The sequence below is a fragment of the Microtus pennsylvanicus genome, chromosome 6, assembly GCF_037038515.1.
Source record: "Microtus pennsylvanicus isolate mMicPen1 chromosome 6, mMicPen1.hap1, whole genome shotgun sequence".
Taxonomy (NCBI): domain Eukaryota; kingdom Metazoa; phylum Chordata; class Mammalia; order Rodentia; family Cricetidae; genus Microtus; species Microtus pennsylvanicus.
In genome coordinates this window covers 88189835-88209464 of record NC_134584.1, presented here as the reverse complement: position 1 = coordinate 88209464, position 19630 = coordinate 88189835, and the positions used below count along the sequence as shown (strand labels likewise).

The window sequence follows — 19630 nt, the reverse complement described above, 5'->3', positions numbered from 1 at the left end:
CACAGCCATGCCTTTCTGCTTCCTGCCATGATGATAATGGACTCACCTCTGAAACTGTAAGCAAGTCCTCAATTAAATGTTTTCTTTTAAAAGAGTTGCCTTGGTCATGCTGACTATTCACAGCAAGATAGCGGTGACTAAGACACTTGTATTTTTATTATACAGTGATGTAAAAGTAATAGCAATTAAGCAGAAAACACATTTTAAACTTTTATATTTTCTCAGGTTAGAAATATAATTACACTCTAAACAGCTCCCAGTTAGCCATGTCATTATGAGGATAAACAGCTGATAATCCTTGGTGTACTATATAATGCAAAACTATGATGTTTAGTAGAGTAAATATACTAAACACATTTTCTACTTATGGTCTGTTCAATCTATGATAGGTCTGTCTAGAAGTAGCTCCATTTAGAAGAGCACCCATATAGATGAATTCAAAGCAGTGTGAATTAAGAGAAAAGCTTACAGATACAGTAAGCCTTGTGAATCCTGTGGTGGTGAACAGATACAAATAGGCCCACATAATATGTAGGTTTCCTGTTATATAAAGCAATGAAGGGTCATGACTTGATCCCTAGGTGGAATCAGCTCTATATTCTACTACACAGTACAGAAAGACACTGGTTGCCTATTATTAATACTATTACTGTGTCCATGAACACAATGGAACACAGTTTCCTTATTGTCTCAAAATATATTCTTTCGGCATCAGAGATGAGACACCTAAAACAGGCAAATATGGAAAATAGTTCAGAGATGAGGGTGTCTACGAAAAAATAAATTCTCATAAAATAAATAATAAGAGTAATATTAAATGCATGAAACCTACCAAACTCAAATGGCAAACCTCATTACCTCATTAGCTGGCCAGCTACAGTTAAAATTAATTTTTCATGAAAAGCATAGCAAAGAAAAAAATCACAGAGAGATTTTCTAATCATTGATTAAAATCTGGCACCTGAGTTGTAAGAAAACCACTGGACGTTTCTGTGTGTTCATCACTGACATCTCAAGATGGTTACTTTTATTTTTATTATTTTTATGTTGTATTTATTATTATTATTGTTTGTTTGAGACAAGGTTTCTCTGTGCAACCGAGATCCGTCTGCCCCTGCCTCCCAAGTGCTGGGATTAAAGGCGTGTGTGCACCACTATGCCTGGCTAAGATGTTCATTTTCAATAGGGCTTTTAACTAAAAATTCTTTCTGAGTTTCTGGTAGCTTCTGTACATGGAAAAAAATTTAGTTCAAGTATTTTAGGATGAAAATAATATAGTAGAATCAGAATAGCATCTAATTAAGTGGTTACTAAAAAGCAAAGAAGGGGCAAAATATTAAAAAAGCAAAGTTTTAAATAACACTGTCTATACAGATCAATTTTTTCTCATGCAATTTAACTGCTGTCTGAATGTTGAGGATGTAATTTAGAAGATAGCAGAAATAAAACATATTAGACTTGTTTAGGAGTTGTCAGACATAACTGTCTAAATGAAGCTTTCTCACAAAATTTCTCTACTTCACTAAATTCAATGATTGCCGCTATTCTGCTCTACAAGTAAAAATGCTTCATGTGATATAAATCTATACAGAATGGCCTATATACTAGCTTATCAGGATTAATTTGACAGTCCTTTTTATTTCAGTCTTTTGTACTGAAATGTTCTTAAATAAGTGATATATCAGTATTCTAGTTCTCACTAACGGTAGGTATTCAAAATATATAGTGTACTTAAATTATCGTAGCAACCCTATAGAGTAGCTACCATTAGTCTCATTTTAAAGATGAAATAAAGCCGTATGACGATTATACAACTTATTCAAGTTTACACAGCTAGGATCTGGAAGAAGCTTTAAAATAAGCCTATTACATTAGCTTAATTCGTCATAGATTAGTCATTAATCAAAACATACAGAGTTGTAAATACTTTTCTAAAAAGATTAATTTTATTATTTTAAGTTATGCGTATATGTGTGCCTGTTTCGGGGCATGTGCACATGAAGTGGCTGTAGAGGGCATCATATTGCCTGGAACTGGAATTACAGGGGGGGTTGAGCCACCAGACAATAGAGACTGAGTGAGACTCTGGTACTCATTGAAAGACCAGCACATGCTCTTAACTGCTGAGTCATCTTCCCAGCCCCAAAGATGCAGAGTCGAGTCTTAACCACTATTTTCCAGCCTTGTTTCTATTCTTCATCGGAGTGTCAGCAATTCAAACTTCTTGCTAGTGATGGATGACCTTTGCTTAAGTTTTTTAGTGCACCACCTTTCAAAAAAAGCAGAGCCCATGGACTTGTACTGTTTTTTAATCAGTCAAAAGATAACCTCCAAAGCATTTAGTTAGGACAAATAAAAGGTCTCATCAGTTATTAAAGCTATTTCTTCAACAACAATGCATACAGAGAATTTATAAATTACCAACCTCAGTCATCAGCTATTGTTGCTTTATTTGAACACGAGTTACAGATCAATGTGTGACGGCAGTCAGGCTTTATGGAAAAGGATGAGAGTCCATGCTCCGGGTAATAATCATCTCTAACATGGAAAGGAGTCTCACATGCGCTGCATAGACCGCTGGCGCTTGGACATAACATCTTTGATATCTCAAATAATGTAATTGCAAAGGAAAAGATTCAACATGGTTTACCAGAAATGCCAAGCTGTGGGTTAAAGAGAGGGCTGAACTGTGGGTGAGGAGTGGAAGACAGGCCTTGCTCCTTTCAGACATCTGTCTATGATGCCAAGAACATTGCTTTTATTGAAAGTGAATCCTATTTGGATTACGGACAGGAATACAAGCTGTACTAGAATTAACAGGAGATCCAACTTAATGCTTTGAAGTTGTAGTTTCATATTCAAATCAATACATTTAAACAACACTATGCCCTCGAAACTGGGGAAATACCTCGAGTGTAGTTCTGTGCTGCCATTATTGTATTTGCTTCCTCTTTCCCAGACACCAAAGTCAGGAACACGGTAAACTCTTTCGACACAAAATACAAGGTTTTGAATAAAAGAGACCTAAAAGAAAGGAAAAGAAATGAATATGAGACAACATAGAACACTGAGAAGAATAATTAAAGACCATATGAAATCCAAGTATGAACTTATCTCCTAAAGTATACTGTTGTCTTTCCTTCTTTTTCTTACCATGGTTTTATATATTCCAGACTAACTCTAACTTTCTGTGTAACCAAGAATGACCTTGAACTTCTCATCCTCCAGCCTCCACCTCCAGAGTGCTGTGAATATAGGCGTATGACACGCCTAGACTGGGGGATGCTGGATATTGTGCTCAGGGTGCACTCAGGGCTTTGTGAACACTAAGCAATCACTCTACCAACTAAGCTACATTCCGGGACCCTAAAGAACTTTTTAAAAACACATTTAATTCTTCTGATTATTACATTATTATGAGTCCTCTGCTATACTTAGATTTTCAAGTATAATGCTTATAAAATTTAAATCTTTGAAGTTTCCAACTATATTTCTTCTATGAGGTAATATCACTGTTTATGAGGGCTATGTATCATATCATAAGAAATGAGTAAAACATAGAACAGTATTTTATATTGGGAAATATTTTGAAACTAAGCTGTCTGTATGAAATACACACACAGACACACACACACACACACATATATAAACTGTAAAGCTTTGAAGAATAAAAAAAAATAAGCTTTTAAAAACTGAAATCGAGTTTTCTTTTCTGCACAATTCTGGTTCCTTGTTGATCAAGCTAGAGTTTTCAGTCCATGCTTCTGGAGAGTAATTTTCCTCCCTGTCCTTTCTGTAACTATAGATCCTGATTATAAACACAGCCCACAGTGGGAAGCTGTGCAGGACAATGGAGACTGGAGAGAGCTACACTGAGATGAACATAGAGGAAGCCACTGGCAGCAGGCTAAGCCTTCTCCAGTCTTAAAAAGACAGTAACTTCAGACAGTCAACCTGATTTCTGTTGCATTTCTGTCTTCTTCAACCCTTTTCTGACAATAAAGCCAGCTTCTTCTGCATGGTCCTGAGTGGTCTTTTCAAAATCTTTGGAGGTGATATTTTCCAACTCCCAAATCACTAATGAAAGTAATTAGAGGTCAGCCATTTTTCACCTCATTTAGTCAAAAATGTTTTAGGAATCTTGACAGTGTTGTGATTTTCTCTCTGGACACTCAAGCCCTTCTTACCTACCACTCTCCTCACAAGGCTCTAAGTATTAAACCAACCTCTGACTGCTACCTTGGGTTCCCAGAGGGACAATCATGTTAGTCCTGCTCATTTCCAAATGAAACGCTTTTTTAAAAAAATGAATTTTCCTCCAATCTTAATTCAAAAGAATGGAATAGCTAATAATTCTCGATGTCCTTGAAGCCATAACCATAGCTTGTTATCTTTTGTTTCACGCGTTGCCCTCCACCCCCTCTAATAGTACACTGGTCTACTCCTCTTGTTTGTAGCTACAAAATTCCACAAGCTCTCAAAGAGCTTCTTTCCCCTTAAATCATTCTTCAGCAAAACCAGAAACTGAGATGAGATTTCTGCCTAAGGACTTTATGTGACTATTCATATGCTTTATTAGAAAAATATTAATGTAAGGATTATAGAGTTCTCTCTTAAGCCTTGCTGGAACTATTGTATTTCTGAACAGTATTGCCTTTAAGATTACATTCATTTATTTTGTGCACATGTGTGTATGCATGACTACGTCTGCATTCATGAGTACAAGTGCACGTGAGTGAGGACACGAGTGTCACAGTATTGCATGTGCAGGGCAGATGGCAACCGTGGAGGTAGAAAACCATTTCTCACCATGTCAGTGACCTTAAGATCTGAAATATATCTAACTGCAAAGGATTTTGCAAATAAGGAGATACAGACCTGCATAACAACCCTGATTCATAAATATAAATCCTTTATAGTTTTCACATAAATACATCAACAGATGAATAGATGAGAATCCAGGCCCAGGATTACAATAAATTATAATAAACTGAGTGGAGAGAGAAAATGTGATCTAGATAAACAAAATATTATCTGGTGTAGGAGTTCCTTCTTTTCGTATGTTGCTTCCATTGGTTAATGAATAAAGAAACTGCCTTGGCCTAGCTGATAGGGCAGAACTTAGGTAGGCGGAGAAGGCAGAACTGAATTCTGGAAGGAAGAAAGCAGAGTCGGAGAGACGCCATGGACTGTGGCCAGAGGTAGATGTGCTAAAACTTTTCTGGTAGGCCACAACCTCGTGGTGATACACAGATTGATAGAAATAGTAAGAAGTTAGAGCTAATGGCCAAGCAGTGTTTTAATTAATACAGTTTCCGTGTGGTTATTTCGGGTGTAAGGTAGCCAGGCAGCCGGGACAAACAGCGGGCCCTTCCTTGCAACAATTATCCAATAATTGAATAAAAAACCAAAATTATACAATTTCCAGGAAAATAGATTAATCTGGACCTCTACCTGATAAGTTAAATGTCACTCTAGGCCCGGGGAGACAAATAGTATATGTTTTTCCTTGAAAAGGAACTGAAAGCAGAGGAAATACTTCGGAAGAGGAGGAGGATCAATGGATGGGGAGGAGGGAAGGAGAGAACAACAGGGTGGACCAGATACAAACACATAATTTGGATGAAAGAGAACACCTAACTCTTCATTGCTTAAAGAGAGAGAACTGGGTACCCAAGGAGACAAGAGGTTGCCCAAATGTGAGAGCAAAGATCACAATCACTTCCTAGGTATTCTTTGTATTAACTTCAATGCTGATTCTATAAACCCGTGCAAGATTCATTCTGTTGCTGTGATAAACAAACAAACAAACAAACAAACAAAAACAACAACAAACTACTTTGTTGATCAAAAGCAGCCTGGGGAGGAAAATGTGGAGTTTTTTTTGAGGGGGAGAGATGCTTCCAGGTTATAGTGTATCATTTAGGGATGGGGCAGGAGCTCAAAGCAGGAGCCTGCTGGGCAGGGAGCAGGGAAGAACTCTACTGCCTGCTGACTTGCCCTCTGGGAAGGCTCGCTCCTGCTTAGCTAGTTTTGTCATATAGCCCAGGAATTTCTGAGGAATCATGTCACCCACAGTGGGCTGGCCCTTCTAAATCAATGAATAAACAAGACAATTCCTCGCAGACACGCCCACAGACCAACCTGATCTAGCCAGTTCCCCAGGTGAGGCTTTTATCTAGGCTGTGTCAAGGCAACAAAGAAGGTTAATCAAGACAGGGACCAACGTTCTTTGCCCCCTAGAAAGGGGGGCATACCAGTTTCTGATTCGTGACAACTTGCTTTGAAGGTATATATCACTGAAATCTATTTTTGGAAGAAGTCCATATAAAAATATTTCTAGAATAAACACCTTCAATATTCACTTCCAAATTATGGTTCTGTTATTTTCTAAATGTTTTATGAATATCTTTAAAAAATAACTGAAACATTTGAAATGCTTTGACAATAGGGAGCAAATAAAATAATATTTTAGGACACAGTTTAATGTGCGAAAAGCAAAATCTTAAAGGGCTTTATAAAATTTAAGGCATGTAATGATAATAAATTTGCTATATTTGATATCAAGAGGACCTCAAAGTGAATAAACAAGTGTAAGTTTATAATTCATTTACTATTCACTCAATAAAATTATATATGTGTGTGCATGTATATAAAACATTCACTACAATAAGCCAAATTAATCAATATGTGTAGTAACTCCTCATTTTTTAAGTTAGATTCTCAGAACTATTTATGGGTAGATGGTTAATGCTTACAAAATTCAGTTAAGAAGAATAAAATCTAGGGTCCAGGAGCACTAGGACTAGTTAGTTAAGTGACTATAGTTAGCAGTTATTATATATTTCCAAAAGCTATAGAAGGGATGATTTTTAATATTTGCAACACAAAGAAATGTGACTGCTATGCTAAATCACCTATTCTAATTTGATACAATGTACATCTTGAATCAAAACATCACACTCCACACTTTAAATATATATTATATCAAGTAAACTTTTTAAAATCACATATAATTTATACGGCAACTTCTGATTAAGAGTGAAGAATTTAGGGCTTGAAGAGATGGCAGTTAAGAAAATGTATCTCTCTGGCAGAAGATGGAATTGGTTCTCAGCACCCACATTAGACAGCTCAAAATCACCTGCAATTGCATTCTAATTAAAAATAAAAAATTAAATGAAGAAATTAGATGAGGACTGACTGAAGTTATAAATGACCCAACAAAATCATTAAGAATATCTTAACTAAAATTTACCAAAATAAAATAATTCATGGCCTAGGGAGAAAATTCAGTGGACAAGAGAACTTGCTGAGCAAGCATGAGGACCTAAGTTCAAATCCCCAGCACTACAAAAAAAACTCTAGTGTTGGTGAGCAAGGGCAGAAAAGAGGGAAAGCTGGGGCTTGCTGGCTGCCAGCCTGGCCCTAGTTTTGCTGAGAAACTCTGATTCAATAATGTAAAGTGGAGCAATAGAACCAAACACCTGATATCTTCCACAAATACAAGCACTTTATTTGCATAAGCATGTATGAATAGCAATCTGATGCACATACAAATACACATAAACAAAAATCACAGATCCAACAGTAAAGCCAAATTTTAATGATGTGTTTATTATACTTTGGAATGGCTATTGTTGGTTGTCAATTTGGCTATATCTGGAATTAACGAAAACCCAAGCAGCTGTGCCCACCTGTGAAGGATTTTTCTTGATTGGATCATGGGAGGTGGAACGACCCACCTTAAATACACAGATCAGTTGAGGTCTGAAACCCTACTCTAAATCTGGGCCATGCCTTCTGGTGGCAGCCTAAATAAAGTACATAGTGGAAGGAAGCTTTTAATTTTTCGTCTGTTTTCCCACACTCTCACAGGCAAAAATCATTCCTCCACTGATACTAGAGACCACCTCGGGATTCTGATATACTGAAGATCAGCTGAGACATCCAGCCTCAAGGACTAAGTGAATGACTTTTGGATTCTTGAACTTTCCACTGGGAGACAATCACTGTTGGACTAGCTGGACCACAGCCACTCTAATAAATCCACTTTCTATATCGATATTTATGACTAAATACAGACTTATTCTATCAATTCCGTTTCTCTAGAGAACTCTGACTGGAACACATATGTTTAATTGGTAAAATTGAGCGCTATGTTTCTACTTACTGTTTACCTTTGATGGAAATATTTCATGATTATCTTTACTCAGTTTCAAAATTGATTATTATTACTATTATTTTAAAAAGGCATGAGGCCTCAGGCTTAGTTTTCAGTATCACTGAAAATAAAACAAAGCAACCCCCTCTTCCCTGTTTAGCACAAAACACCAATAACCAAAGTCTCAGGAGTTCTCACAAAGTTCAGAAACAAAGACATTAAATCTAAGATGGATAATTATATATGGTAAGCCAGTATCCAGGAAAACAGACATGCCAAACAGATAGAGAATGGCCACACCAGGGCAGCAATACCTGAAACCAGGAGACTCCTCCTTCTTTGGGCACTTAGTAATGGCAGCTACCCCAGGGAAACAAGACTCCATTCCAAAGACTTCCCTTGACCCAGGTGGCTCAGCAAAGGAGAGTCTCTGTGAAGTACACTGTCAGCAAACTCCAACTGGGTCGTATGCTGAAACCTGACAGGCATGATACTGAAGCTGGGACGTGGGGGATCAAAGTCTGCAGAAAAACCTTCACAGACTCTTCTTCCCATGCCACTGAAGAGCTGCACATTGGGCAAGTCTATCATTCTAACCAGAGCCCTGAAGGAGCTCACAGACGAGAGGGAAGCAAAGGGATGAAAAACAGAAGAAAGAAATTGAGGCATTGTGACTTGCAGATAATAGGACTCCATACATCAAAACCCTACAGAGCCCACTAGAAAACTAAGAGATAATGAACAGTTAGAGCAATATGTCAAGATGCAAACTTACATATAAAAATGCATAGCCTTCTTGTGTACCAATGACAAACATGCTGAAAAAGCAATTAAGAAAGAAGTCCTGTTCACTACCCTCAAAAAAAGAAAAACAAAAACCTAAGCAAAAATGTTGAAATAAACTTCACTAAGCAAGTGAAGACCTGTATATTCTGAAAACTTTAAAATACCAAAAAAGGAACTTGAAGAAGACTCTAGAAGATGGAGAGACCTCCCATAGTCACAGATTGGGATGACTATTGTGAAATGGATGGACTATGTCTGCAGATACAATTCAATCCCCTTCAACATTCCACACCATGTTTCAGAGAACTACAGAGAACAATCTAAAAATTCAGACAAAACAAAAAGATCTGAATAGCCAAAGCAACCCTGAGGGGAAAGTAATGCTGGAGGCACCATCACACTCAATTTAACAGAGTCATGGTAATAAAAATTGCACGAGACTGGGACCAAACCAGACATGTAGATTAACTGGGGAAAATCAGGGGGACCCAGATATAAGTATCCATAGTTACACAACTTGATTTCTGACAAAATCCCCATAAATATACCCTGGAGAACAAACATTCTCCTCAAAAACTGGGGCTAGAAAAACTGTGTATCAACATGGAATAGAAAGAAAATAGATCCTTACTTCTTACCTGCATGAAAACCAACTCCATATTGATTAAGACCTTAACAATAACCAGAAACTCTAAAATTACAGAGGAAAAAGAACACAAAACACTTCAAGATATAGGCATACATCATGACTTTACGGTTGGTACTTCATGTTGCTGAGGAAACACAGAAAACAACAAATGGAACCTCAAGAAACTAAAAGAGCTTTGCTATAGCAAAGTAAACAGTTCATGGAGCAGAGACAGCCTGAAGACAGGAAGAAAATCTGCTAGGTCTAGACCTGACAGAGGATTAATACTCAAAAATAAACATGGAAATAAACAGCACAATCAAAAAATGAGAAAAAGAACTTCAAAAGAAGAAACATAATTGGCTAATGAGTATTTTTTTTTAAATGATCAACACCCATAGCTATTGGGGAAATGTGGATTAAAATAGCTTTTAGATTCACTCTCACCCCAGTTAGAATGCTATCCTCAAGACAGCAAGACAAGTGCACGCAAAGGCCCATGGGTGGAAGTCAGTGGATGACTTCCGTTTGTTGGCTCTCTCCTTCTGCCATGGGTTCTGGAGATGCAGCTCAGGTCATCCGAGCTGTGATGAAAGAGTTTTTACATGTTAAGCCATCTCAGTGGCCCGAGAAACTTTAAAAACCCTCTATCTCAATTCTTATTTACCAATGCAGACATGCTATCCAGAAGCTATAACGTTTGGATAAATTGTGTCAATAATGGTACCAAACAAGCAAGGAAAAAGTATTTTACATTCTCAACAGCATACATCAGCCCAAGATGGCCGAGATGGTCTACAAGCAGAGTTACTGGTGCATGAAATAAAGCTGCTACTAACTGGCGGGGCTGTTGTTTAATTTGCAGCCAGGCACAGCTTTCGTCGATACTTGATTCACTGCCATCCCCAGCGTCTCCTCCTCTTCTTACTGTCACTTGGCGTTGGTTTGAACATAATTCACAATCTCAACTTTTCTATCCAATCAAAGCAATGCATTTTCGTTCTCTATCACACTGTGCTGTTTGAGCTGGGGGCATTGAATTTGTCTTATTTAGAAAGTGGGCTTTTTGCTAACTTCCCCAACTAAGATATAAATTTCAAAGGCAGGGTCTTTGTTTTCATTGTTCTTTATGTAGAACAACAGCCACTGGCAGAGCTCCAATGAGAATTAAAGAATAGTTAATGATCAAAGGAGCATGAGAGGAATGGAAAGAGAGAACACATGCATGGATAGTCTACAATTTGACATCTCTATACTAGCTGTTACTGTTGCTCTAGTTTTAAAGTTGGTTTTGCTGGGAATTGTAATTTTGAAACATATTCCTATTTGTAGTCTTCGGTGCTTTCTTCCTTCTACATCCTTTGTGTTTCCTAAGGCTTTCTTTTTTCCAGTACTAGGCAAATGAGCCAAGGAGCTTGAGCATGCCATGGGAGTACTCTATCATGAAGTATATCTATTTCCAGTCTCTTACTTTTTGTTTTTGACATGGTCTCAATATATTGTCCAGGTTGGCCTTGAACTCATGCCATAATCCAGGTAAGCTCTGAGCTTCCAATCCTGCTGCAACTTCCTGAGTAGCAGGAATTGACCCTGATAACACTGTCCATAAATATTAAAACGTCATTTTATTGTCATTCCACAGTACTTCCCAATTTCCAGTTTTCCTTCTTTAAATTATGCCTTATTTACTGCCGCTTTATTACTGTGAAGAGACAACATGACCAAGACAGCTTATAAAATACAGCATCTGATTGGGATGGGCTTACAGTTTCAGAGGTTTAGTCCATTGTCAATAAGGCTGGGAGCATGTGGCAGGCAGGCAGGCAGGCAGGGCACTAGGGCAATAGCTAAGAGCTTACATCTAATTCACAAGTTACAGACAGAGAGAGAGACAGAGAGAAAGAGAGACAGAGACAGAGAGAGAAAACCAGACTGGGCCTGGCATGGGCTTTTCAAAAACCCACCCCAGTGACACACCTCCTCCAATAAGGCCACACTTGCATTAGGACTTACGGCAGAAGAGAAATGAAGAAAAAAAAAACTACATGAAGCAATTTCCAGATTCTGCATATTGCATCAGGAACAGTAGATAATGTGTAAATGACAGTGAATCGAGTAAGCAACTGTGACCAGTGCACAGACTATGTGCACTCCTAGCACTTGATGTGTAGCCAGAACCGGTTTCCAGCACAAATTACAAATAAAGAAATAGGAAATGTCTCTTTAATCTTTTAAATGCATTATACACTACACTATCACAATAGGCTCCGTATTTATCAACAAATTTTCAAAGTGATTTATTTTATCTGTCATTTTCATGTTGTTACCAGTAAACTGTAAATTACCTATGTGGTTCACGGTTTCTCTCTACAGAGAAAGCTTCTCAGCTCCCTTGTTCATCTAATGGCCACTGCAAACAGCTTTGCCAAGAACAGCAGAGTATTGGAGACTTGATATTTCTGAAAAGAAGGACTGCATTTGATGGGAAGAAGCTAATATCCCTCTTCTGCTTTAATTAACCTTTCACCTTCTTGTCACTTTTTAAAAAAGCAACTCGGGATAAAAAACAAATCAAGCTGCTAGCTATCCTCAGTCATCTTACTATATGAGAAAAATCAGTACTTGTTTATTTAAGACACTGAAATCATACGAAAAAGATGAGTTAACCTAGTATTTCATGATTATAATTTAAGAGCTAGGTTGAAATGTAAATTACAAACAGGCTTTTAAAAACATGATAAAAGTATCATACATCCAACAAAAGTTACAAAAGTAATTATTTTAAAGTCTGAATTCATTTTTTAAAAATCAAAGATACTGATTTAGACTAATCATAAATTCATTGCCTCATCATGAAATCAATGAAATGACAGCAATTTCAAGATAAGAGCTTAATTTTAAAAATTTAAGTATCCCACCAAAAATATGAATAAATATTCAGCAGAAGATCACTAATAGCAGCATTAATACATATGTGTACCATCACAGGAAGCTAGAGTTCCAGCAAAGGGCTGACATATACACAGTCACAGTAGACAATGGTCTGCAGAGTTCTGACACATGACACCGTATTAGCCAGCTTGTAAAGCATTTAGTGAAACCTATAGAATCACGTGCTTACTCTGAGAGCTTCCAAACCGTGCCCTGAAACACAAGTAGAGGGGATGACGTCTCCAAAGACTAGGAGACAAGAAGGCTAGGAGATGGAGAAGTAGGAGGCAGACAGGTAGGGGATGCGTAGGTAGGGGATGGATAGGAGATGGACCAGTAGAGGAGATGGATGAGTAGGAGACGGATGGGTAGGAATACAGGGAAATTATGGTGAGGAGGGAAGGAGCCTGTCATCCAGCGAGAATTCCAGCACAGTTAACATCTGGAAAACAGCAAGATGGCCCAGCAAGTAATGGTGCTTGCTGCCAAGCCTGAAAACCTTACTTCGATCCCGAAATCTCACATGGTGTTAGGAAAAAACCAAATCCTGTAAGTTGTCCTTTGACCTCTATGGGTGTACCATGGTACACACATTCTGCCCCCCATAAGTATACAATAATTGTACCCCAGGCTACTATTCATTTCTTATGTAGCCATTTTATATTAAAGTAGCAATGACATAAGGCCTACAGTCTAAATGTATATGACCATGGGAAGAGCCTCACTCCTTTTCCAAGACATTGCCTATGAATCCAGGATCCCCGTGATACAGACTTTTTCCTTACCAATTTCAATCCTCCAAAGTGCCCCTTTAGGAATCACCCAGTGATAAAAACAACAACTTCAAACTCCATCAAGATTCCACATCTAGCTACTGAAAAAACACTAGCTACAAATCTCACTTGAGGAGGCCTTGCCCTCTTTTACGTATGCCTTCCTTTCTTCTGAGAGCCCACTCCGCTTCTCTCCTAGTTCTCATGCTAAATAGAATCTCCAATTTTGCTTCATAAATGGGCTATTCCTGAATTTGACCTGAGTTAAAGTCACTAAAGCTGTAGATCTCGTCAGGCTGCCAAGGATAACAGTGGGGAAGTGTGACTCCCAAACCCGGATTCCCCCAAACGCAGACAGATCACTTAAGCACATGTTCAGTCATTAAGTAAGCATAAATTAACAAAGCAAACCCATTAGTGGTCACATAGGACAAACAGCACAGAATACAGAGAATAAAGGGAAGACTCAGGAAAGATACAAGCAGCACCTCAAACACAGACTTCAGCACCAGCACATGTGTAAGAAGAGGACCTGATCCCCTGCGATGGTTGAATATATTAGTCAAATTATTCATTTTCTTTATTTAAAATGCAGGTCCAGGCCACTGCTGAGACTCTGTCTCAATGAAACCAAACTGCAAAAGCCCTGAAAAGCCGTAAGAAAGACCAGGCATGAAAAGTCAGAGATGCCACAAATGATCAGGTTCAAGAACCAAGAGGAAGAAGCCATTAGAGAACTTATGAGTGTAAAATGATAAGGAATGTTCTGGAGAAGTGCACACTAAACAGCTGAGGCTTGAGAATGGAAGAGAAATGTGAACGCCCGCAACTCTAACACAAAAGGCACAAAAGGCTCAGTGAACAGGAGTTGGGATGAGGATAATGGACCTTCACTTATATTTGGAAGTTTGCACTCTGAATATGAGTCATAAGCTGTGACTTAATATTGGTACTGGTCAGAAAAAAAAAGAGACATGGCTGATGAATTTTTAAAGATTTTATTTTATGTTTAAGCATTTTTGCTTGCATGTGTGCCACCATGTGTATGAAGCAGCTGTGAAGGCCAGATCCCCCGGCGCTGGTGTCACAGAAACCATGAGTCACCATGCAGGTGCTGGGAAGAGGGCCTGGTCCTCTGCAAGAGCAACAAGTGGTCTTTACCATTGAGCCATCTCTCTAGCCACACATTTCAGGCTATTAATTTTCATGTGTATAAAATTTAGCAAGATAGTATCTCTACAATTAAATAAAATCTTTGAAGACTGTAAGCCAGATGTATTAAATCCTGAAGAAATGTGAACAAATGGCATAGTGCCAGAGGGAAAGGCAGCATTGCTCACTGATACTGAGGACTAAAGAGAACTGTTGCACTTAAATCCCCAGAGTTCTCACTCTTAAGGGGCTATCGTATAATTTTGCCTTTGTGATTAGAACAGACAAAATGTGATAATGCTGACTCTTATTAGGAAACCTTCTATTTGCTGATTGGCCTATTTCAAAAGCTCAAAAAAAATGCTAAAATGTTTTATTATCTATGTATATAAGCTACAAAAACCTTGTAATTAAGATGACTAATGTATGATATTCTTTTACAAAGAGGACTAAGGCGTAATTTATTAAAGCCACAGTTGTGTTTAATGTTCCTAAACTGCTTATGCCAACAATATTTTTGCATAAATAGGTGTTAAGATAAACAACTTGTTTCCTACAGGGACTTTGAAATTAGCACATAATTAAGAATAGGATGTGTGTATGATCAGTCTCAAATAAAACCTCAGCAACAGATCTTTTAAAAGTCAACTTGGTAGATAACTTCCAAAAGTGTTTTCATGGTAGATGCTAGAGGAAGCAACTATGTCCCATATGACTATAGAAGACGCTTGCAAGCTTGCATGCCAATTTCTGTAGTTTCTGTTCTACACACCCATCCTCTTCCTGGTCTCCCTTCTATTCCGTCACTGTTAACCACAGCTATAAGTGAATATGTTGAGTCCTCTGAGTTCTGGCAGACAAGCACTTGAAATAAGAGTCTGTCTTCAAGGCTTCCCATACAGTGCTATTAATTTATTACCATGGCACATAGAAGTAAAATTTCAAATAATGACTTATCGATTGACTCAAAGAAGATGTGATAATTCATTTGAAATAAATTTCAAAAGAATATAATAAAATGAGTGACTCTAGTTAATAAACCATTCATTTGGGATAAACGGTTTGTGGCATAAATTCCCAATCCTACCCCGGCTATTCAAGAACTTTGCTCATTCAGTTCCCAAGGAGTAAATTTATTCAGTTCCAAATGATCAAATTTTTACATCTACACTGAGTCTTTTGCATTAGTTTATCCTCTAAATACAATTCCCCCATCAGAAGATTCTCCATTGGAGTTCTTCAGTTCTTCCATGTGTGTCAGTAGGGAACGTTGAGGGTCAGGCTTAGGGTCTCAAGGAAGCTGAACAAGCACTGACCATCACTGAGCGATATCCCCAACCCTCTACTATCATATTTCTGTGGTCCTTTTCAGAAATACTGTTGCTCCTCCTTTTTCCTCCTCCCCACAAAGACATTGATCCTACTGAAATCCTTCCCAGAAATCTCAAGGATGACCTCAGTGATGTACAATTTTGATTTATATCTGTATTCCTCAAATAATTGCAAATAGTGTCCCCCTTCACTCTAAAAGTATTCTCATATGAGATGAGTCCCCCACTATGGCTATCCATTAAGAAAAATGGCGCTAAAATAATGGTAAAATTTCCACCCCTATCGTTGATCTTGTGATGCAGCAGAGTTATTCCCGCATTTTAAATTACTTGCTTCCATTCGCTTACCGTTTGTTCTGTCTCACTAACTTTTTGCCTTTAACATCGTTTGCTAGATACTCATTATTTCTCTTACTGATGTGATGAGGACTCAGCCCTCTTCCTTATGCTTCAGATACATATAGTTCCATGATTTAGATATCCTGTGTAATTGACACCAGAATTCCCATTGCCAGTCAAGCCATCTCCCCTAGACTTCGGATGAGGCTCTGAAGCCCTTTCCTTCAAAGTTTCAAAGCTATCCTGAGTTCAGTATTTGCAAAGATGACCTCCCAACTGCTACACGTTCATAAATTAAAAGTACTGACTTTCTGTTATTATGTCTTAAATAAAGTACCTGCTGCTAAAACATGAATCTGTTGCATGAGAAGTCAGAAAAAAAAACTAAAACAAATAATGCACTGATCCTTTTTAAGGTTTTAGAAGAACGAGAACCAAGCCACCCTAAAAGCAGTAGACAGGGAGAAATAATTAAGAGCAGGGCAGAAATAAATGAAATAAAAACAAACAAAAAATACCAAAAATCAATGAAATGAAGAGCTGGTTACTTGAAAAGATTAATGAATTTGTAATCAAATTAGCCACTGGTGGGGGTGGGGGTGAAGACCCAAATCAGTAAAATAAAAGATAAGATGGAGATATTACTAAAGGTAACACTGAGATTTTAAAAATGACATAACTTAAAAATTTGTATTTTGCTAAACTAGAGAAAACAAAAGCAAATGGAGGTTTTGATATCTACGACAATCAAAATTAGCAAAGATGAAATAATTTTAAAATCTATAACCAACAACAAAACTGAAGTAATAAAGTGTGTCATTCCTCCCCGCAAGGAAAAGAAAAAACCCACCCAGAAGTAGACAGACTCACTGTACCAGACTGTCAAAGGAGAACTAACACAAACACTATATAATTATTTCACAAAATAGAAAAAGTAGTCATGACTCCAAGCTCTGTTTTACAAAGCTAATATTAAAACAAAAGGCAGACATAACGAAAAGAAAATTACAGACAGATTTCCCTGCTGAACATTGATACAAAAACTCTCAATAAAATATTTGGAAACCAAATTCAAAATCATATCAAAATAATCATTCATTATTACTAAGTTGACATCATTTCACAACACAGGCTTGGTTCAACGTAAGTCAATAAATAAATGTAACTCAACATATAAATGGATTGATTTAAAGACAGAAATTACATAATTAACTCAATACACACAGAAAAGGTCATTTACAAAATTCAAAACTCCTTCATGATTAAAAAAAAAGTTGGAAGGGTAGAGGCGGAGGAGGGATACTGCAACCTAATAAAGGCTGTGTACAACAAACCTATAGCTAACAGCACAATAAATGGAGAAAACTCAAGGCATTTCCACTAAGATGAGGAATAACGTAAAAATGTCTCCAGTCTATCCAGCATAGTGCTTGAGGACTTAGCTAGAGCAATAACGCAAGAGAAGGGGGACTAGGAGATGCAAACAGAAAAGAAGTCAGACTTTCCACATTTGCATAACATAATCCTATATAAAACATTAAAAGTGCTACTAAAAAATCTTAGAACTGGTAAGTACTTTCATCAAACTGATAAGTTGTAAGTTAACACAAAAAGAAATCAGTAACTTGATCAATGATAAACATACTGAAAAAGAAATCAACAATCCATTCATGATAGCCTATAACTAAGTGAACAAACCCAGCCAATGATCTGAACAATCTTTACAATGAAAACCTTTAAGACACTGATGAAAGAAACTGACGAAGACACTGAGAAATGTAAAGAACACCTATGATCATGAATTAAAAGAATTAACATTGCAATAATTACAATTACACCAAAAGCAACCTGTATATTCAATACAATCCCAATCAAGTTGCATGACTTTGTCAAAGAGTAGTTATAAAAAGGAATATGTGAAAAAAATACTAAGACAATTTGTAACAGTGATTTCATTTTCATTGTGATTAAAACTTTCTGAAAGTTACGTGCTTCTGAGTATTCTCTGAAGTTCCGCCACCTCCAGTATACTATGCTTGCTTGTAAACTGCAAGTGTCATCAGTAGAAAAATGGATGAACTGCACCAGACTCAGAAAGACGAACACCAAATAATTTCTCTCATATGTTGTGATGGATGGTTTTATGTCAGCTTGATACACAAGCTAGAGTTATATAAAAGGAGAACTCTTAATGGAGAAAATGCCTCCTTAAAATCAAGCTGTAAGGCATTTTCTTAATTAGCTATTGATGGTGGAGCGTCCAGTCCATGGTGGGTGGAGTCATCCCTGGACAGGTGGCAGGCTGAGCAAACCATATGAAACAAGCCAGTAAGCATCACCATGGCGTCTGCATCAGCCCCTGCCTCCAGGTTCATGCCTTGTTTGAATTCCTTTCCTGACTTCCTTTGATGATGAACTATGAAAGTGTAAGTTAAATAAACGCCTTCCCCACTTAGTTTTTGGTCATGGCCTTTTTTACATGGTAACTAAGACATATGTGGAAACTAGTTGTGTGTGTGTGTGTGTGCACGTGCGTGTGTGCATGCATATGTACACATGACACATAAAACTAGGAGATGGGCTATGGAAAGGGAGGAAGTAGAAAGGAAGAGAGAGAAGACATACAGACTAATAGGAAGAACAAAAGAGGAAGCCGGGAGGATAAGGGTCGAGGCAATATGAGGGAGGTACAACAATATCTACCTATTGTATGAGTGCATATAAATGTTATATTGGAACTTATTTCATACACTAAAAAATTAACACAAAAGGAATTTTGGTAAAAAGATAATTTAGATTTAATCCAAAATCTAGTATCTACTATCTAAAATTTAAAAGAGCTTTTTTTGTGTGTGGTTTCTTGAGACAGGGTTTCTCTATGTAGTCTCAGCTATCCTGGAACTCACTCTGTAGACAAAGCTGGCCTCAAAGTCACAGAGATCCACCTGCCTCTGCCTTCCAAGTGCTGGAATTAAAGACATGCACCACCACAGCCTCGCTAAAAAGCTTATTTTTAATCAAATTAAAAGTAAATTGTTAATAAAGGGAAAAATCAGATATCCTCTACATGAAATCCAGTAACAGGACATGTGGCGATCATACCTCGTCTGTGTTATAGATTATCTGGAGCCCTGAAGAAATCATTTCCACCAGGTAGAGGAGAAACAGTGACACTGCGTTTATCTGAAACAAACAGCAACAGTTAGAGTTAAAGGGAGAATGAAAATATTATGATATGAAATTAATATATATGCTGTAATTTTTGCCAATAGTGCCAGATACAAATAATTTCTTCCCTATCACTAAATAAAAGATATGAACCCAATATAGAACAAGAAAACCGGCATTTTATGTGATGTGCTAAAATTCCAAATTCACTGTGCTGGTTATCACATGACGGGATCTGAGAAGGCCGTGAGAAGAATTCTTAGCATGGCTTCTGTAACATTTGTTTCCTTCAATTTCCAAATTCTGAGTCTAAAGATCTTATTTTTGGAACAAGTTTGCCCCAGAGGAACGAATATGA

At 37.5% G+C, this 19630-nt stretch overlaps 1 protein-coding gene across 8 annotated transcripts in view; it reads right to left on the bottom strand.

Annotated features, from left to right (window-relative positions):
* Positions 1-19630, bottom strand: part of Phkb (phosphorylase kinase regulatory subunit beta) — a 174183-nt gene that overhangs the window by 106531 nt on the left and 48022 nt on the right. For all 8 annotated transcript variants that reach the window (XM_075976785.1, XM_075976787.1, XM_075976790.1 and 5 more), the window contains 2 exons: positions 19207-19287; positions 2909-3024 (listed from right to left, as the gene is read on the bottom strand). In XM_075976785.1, coding sequence (XP_075832900.1) covers positions 2909-3024; positions 19207-19287 — 197 coding nt within the window. The remainder of the gene's footprint in view (positions 1-2908; positions 3025-19206; positions 19288-19630) is intronic.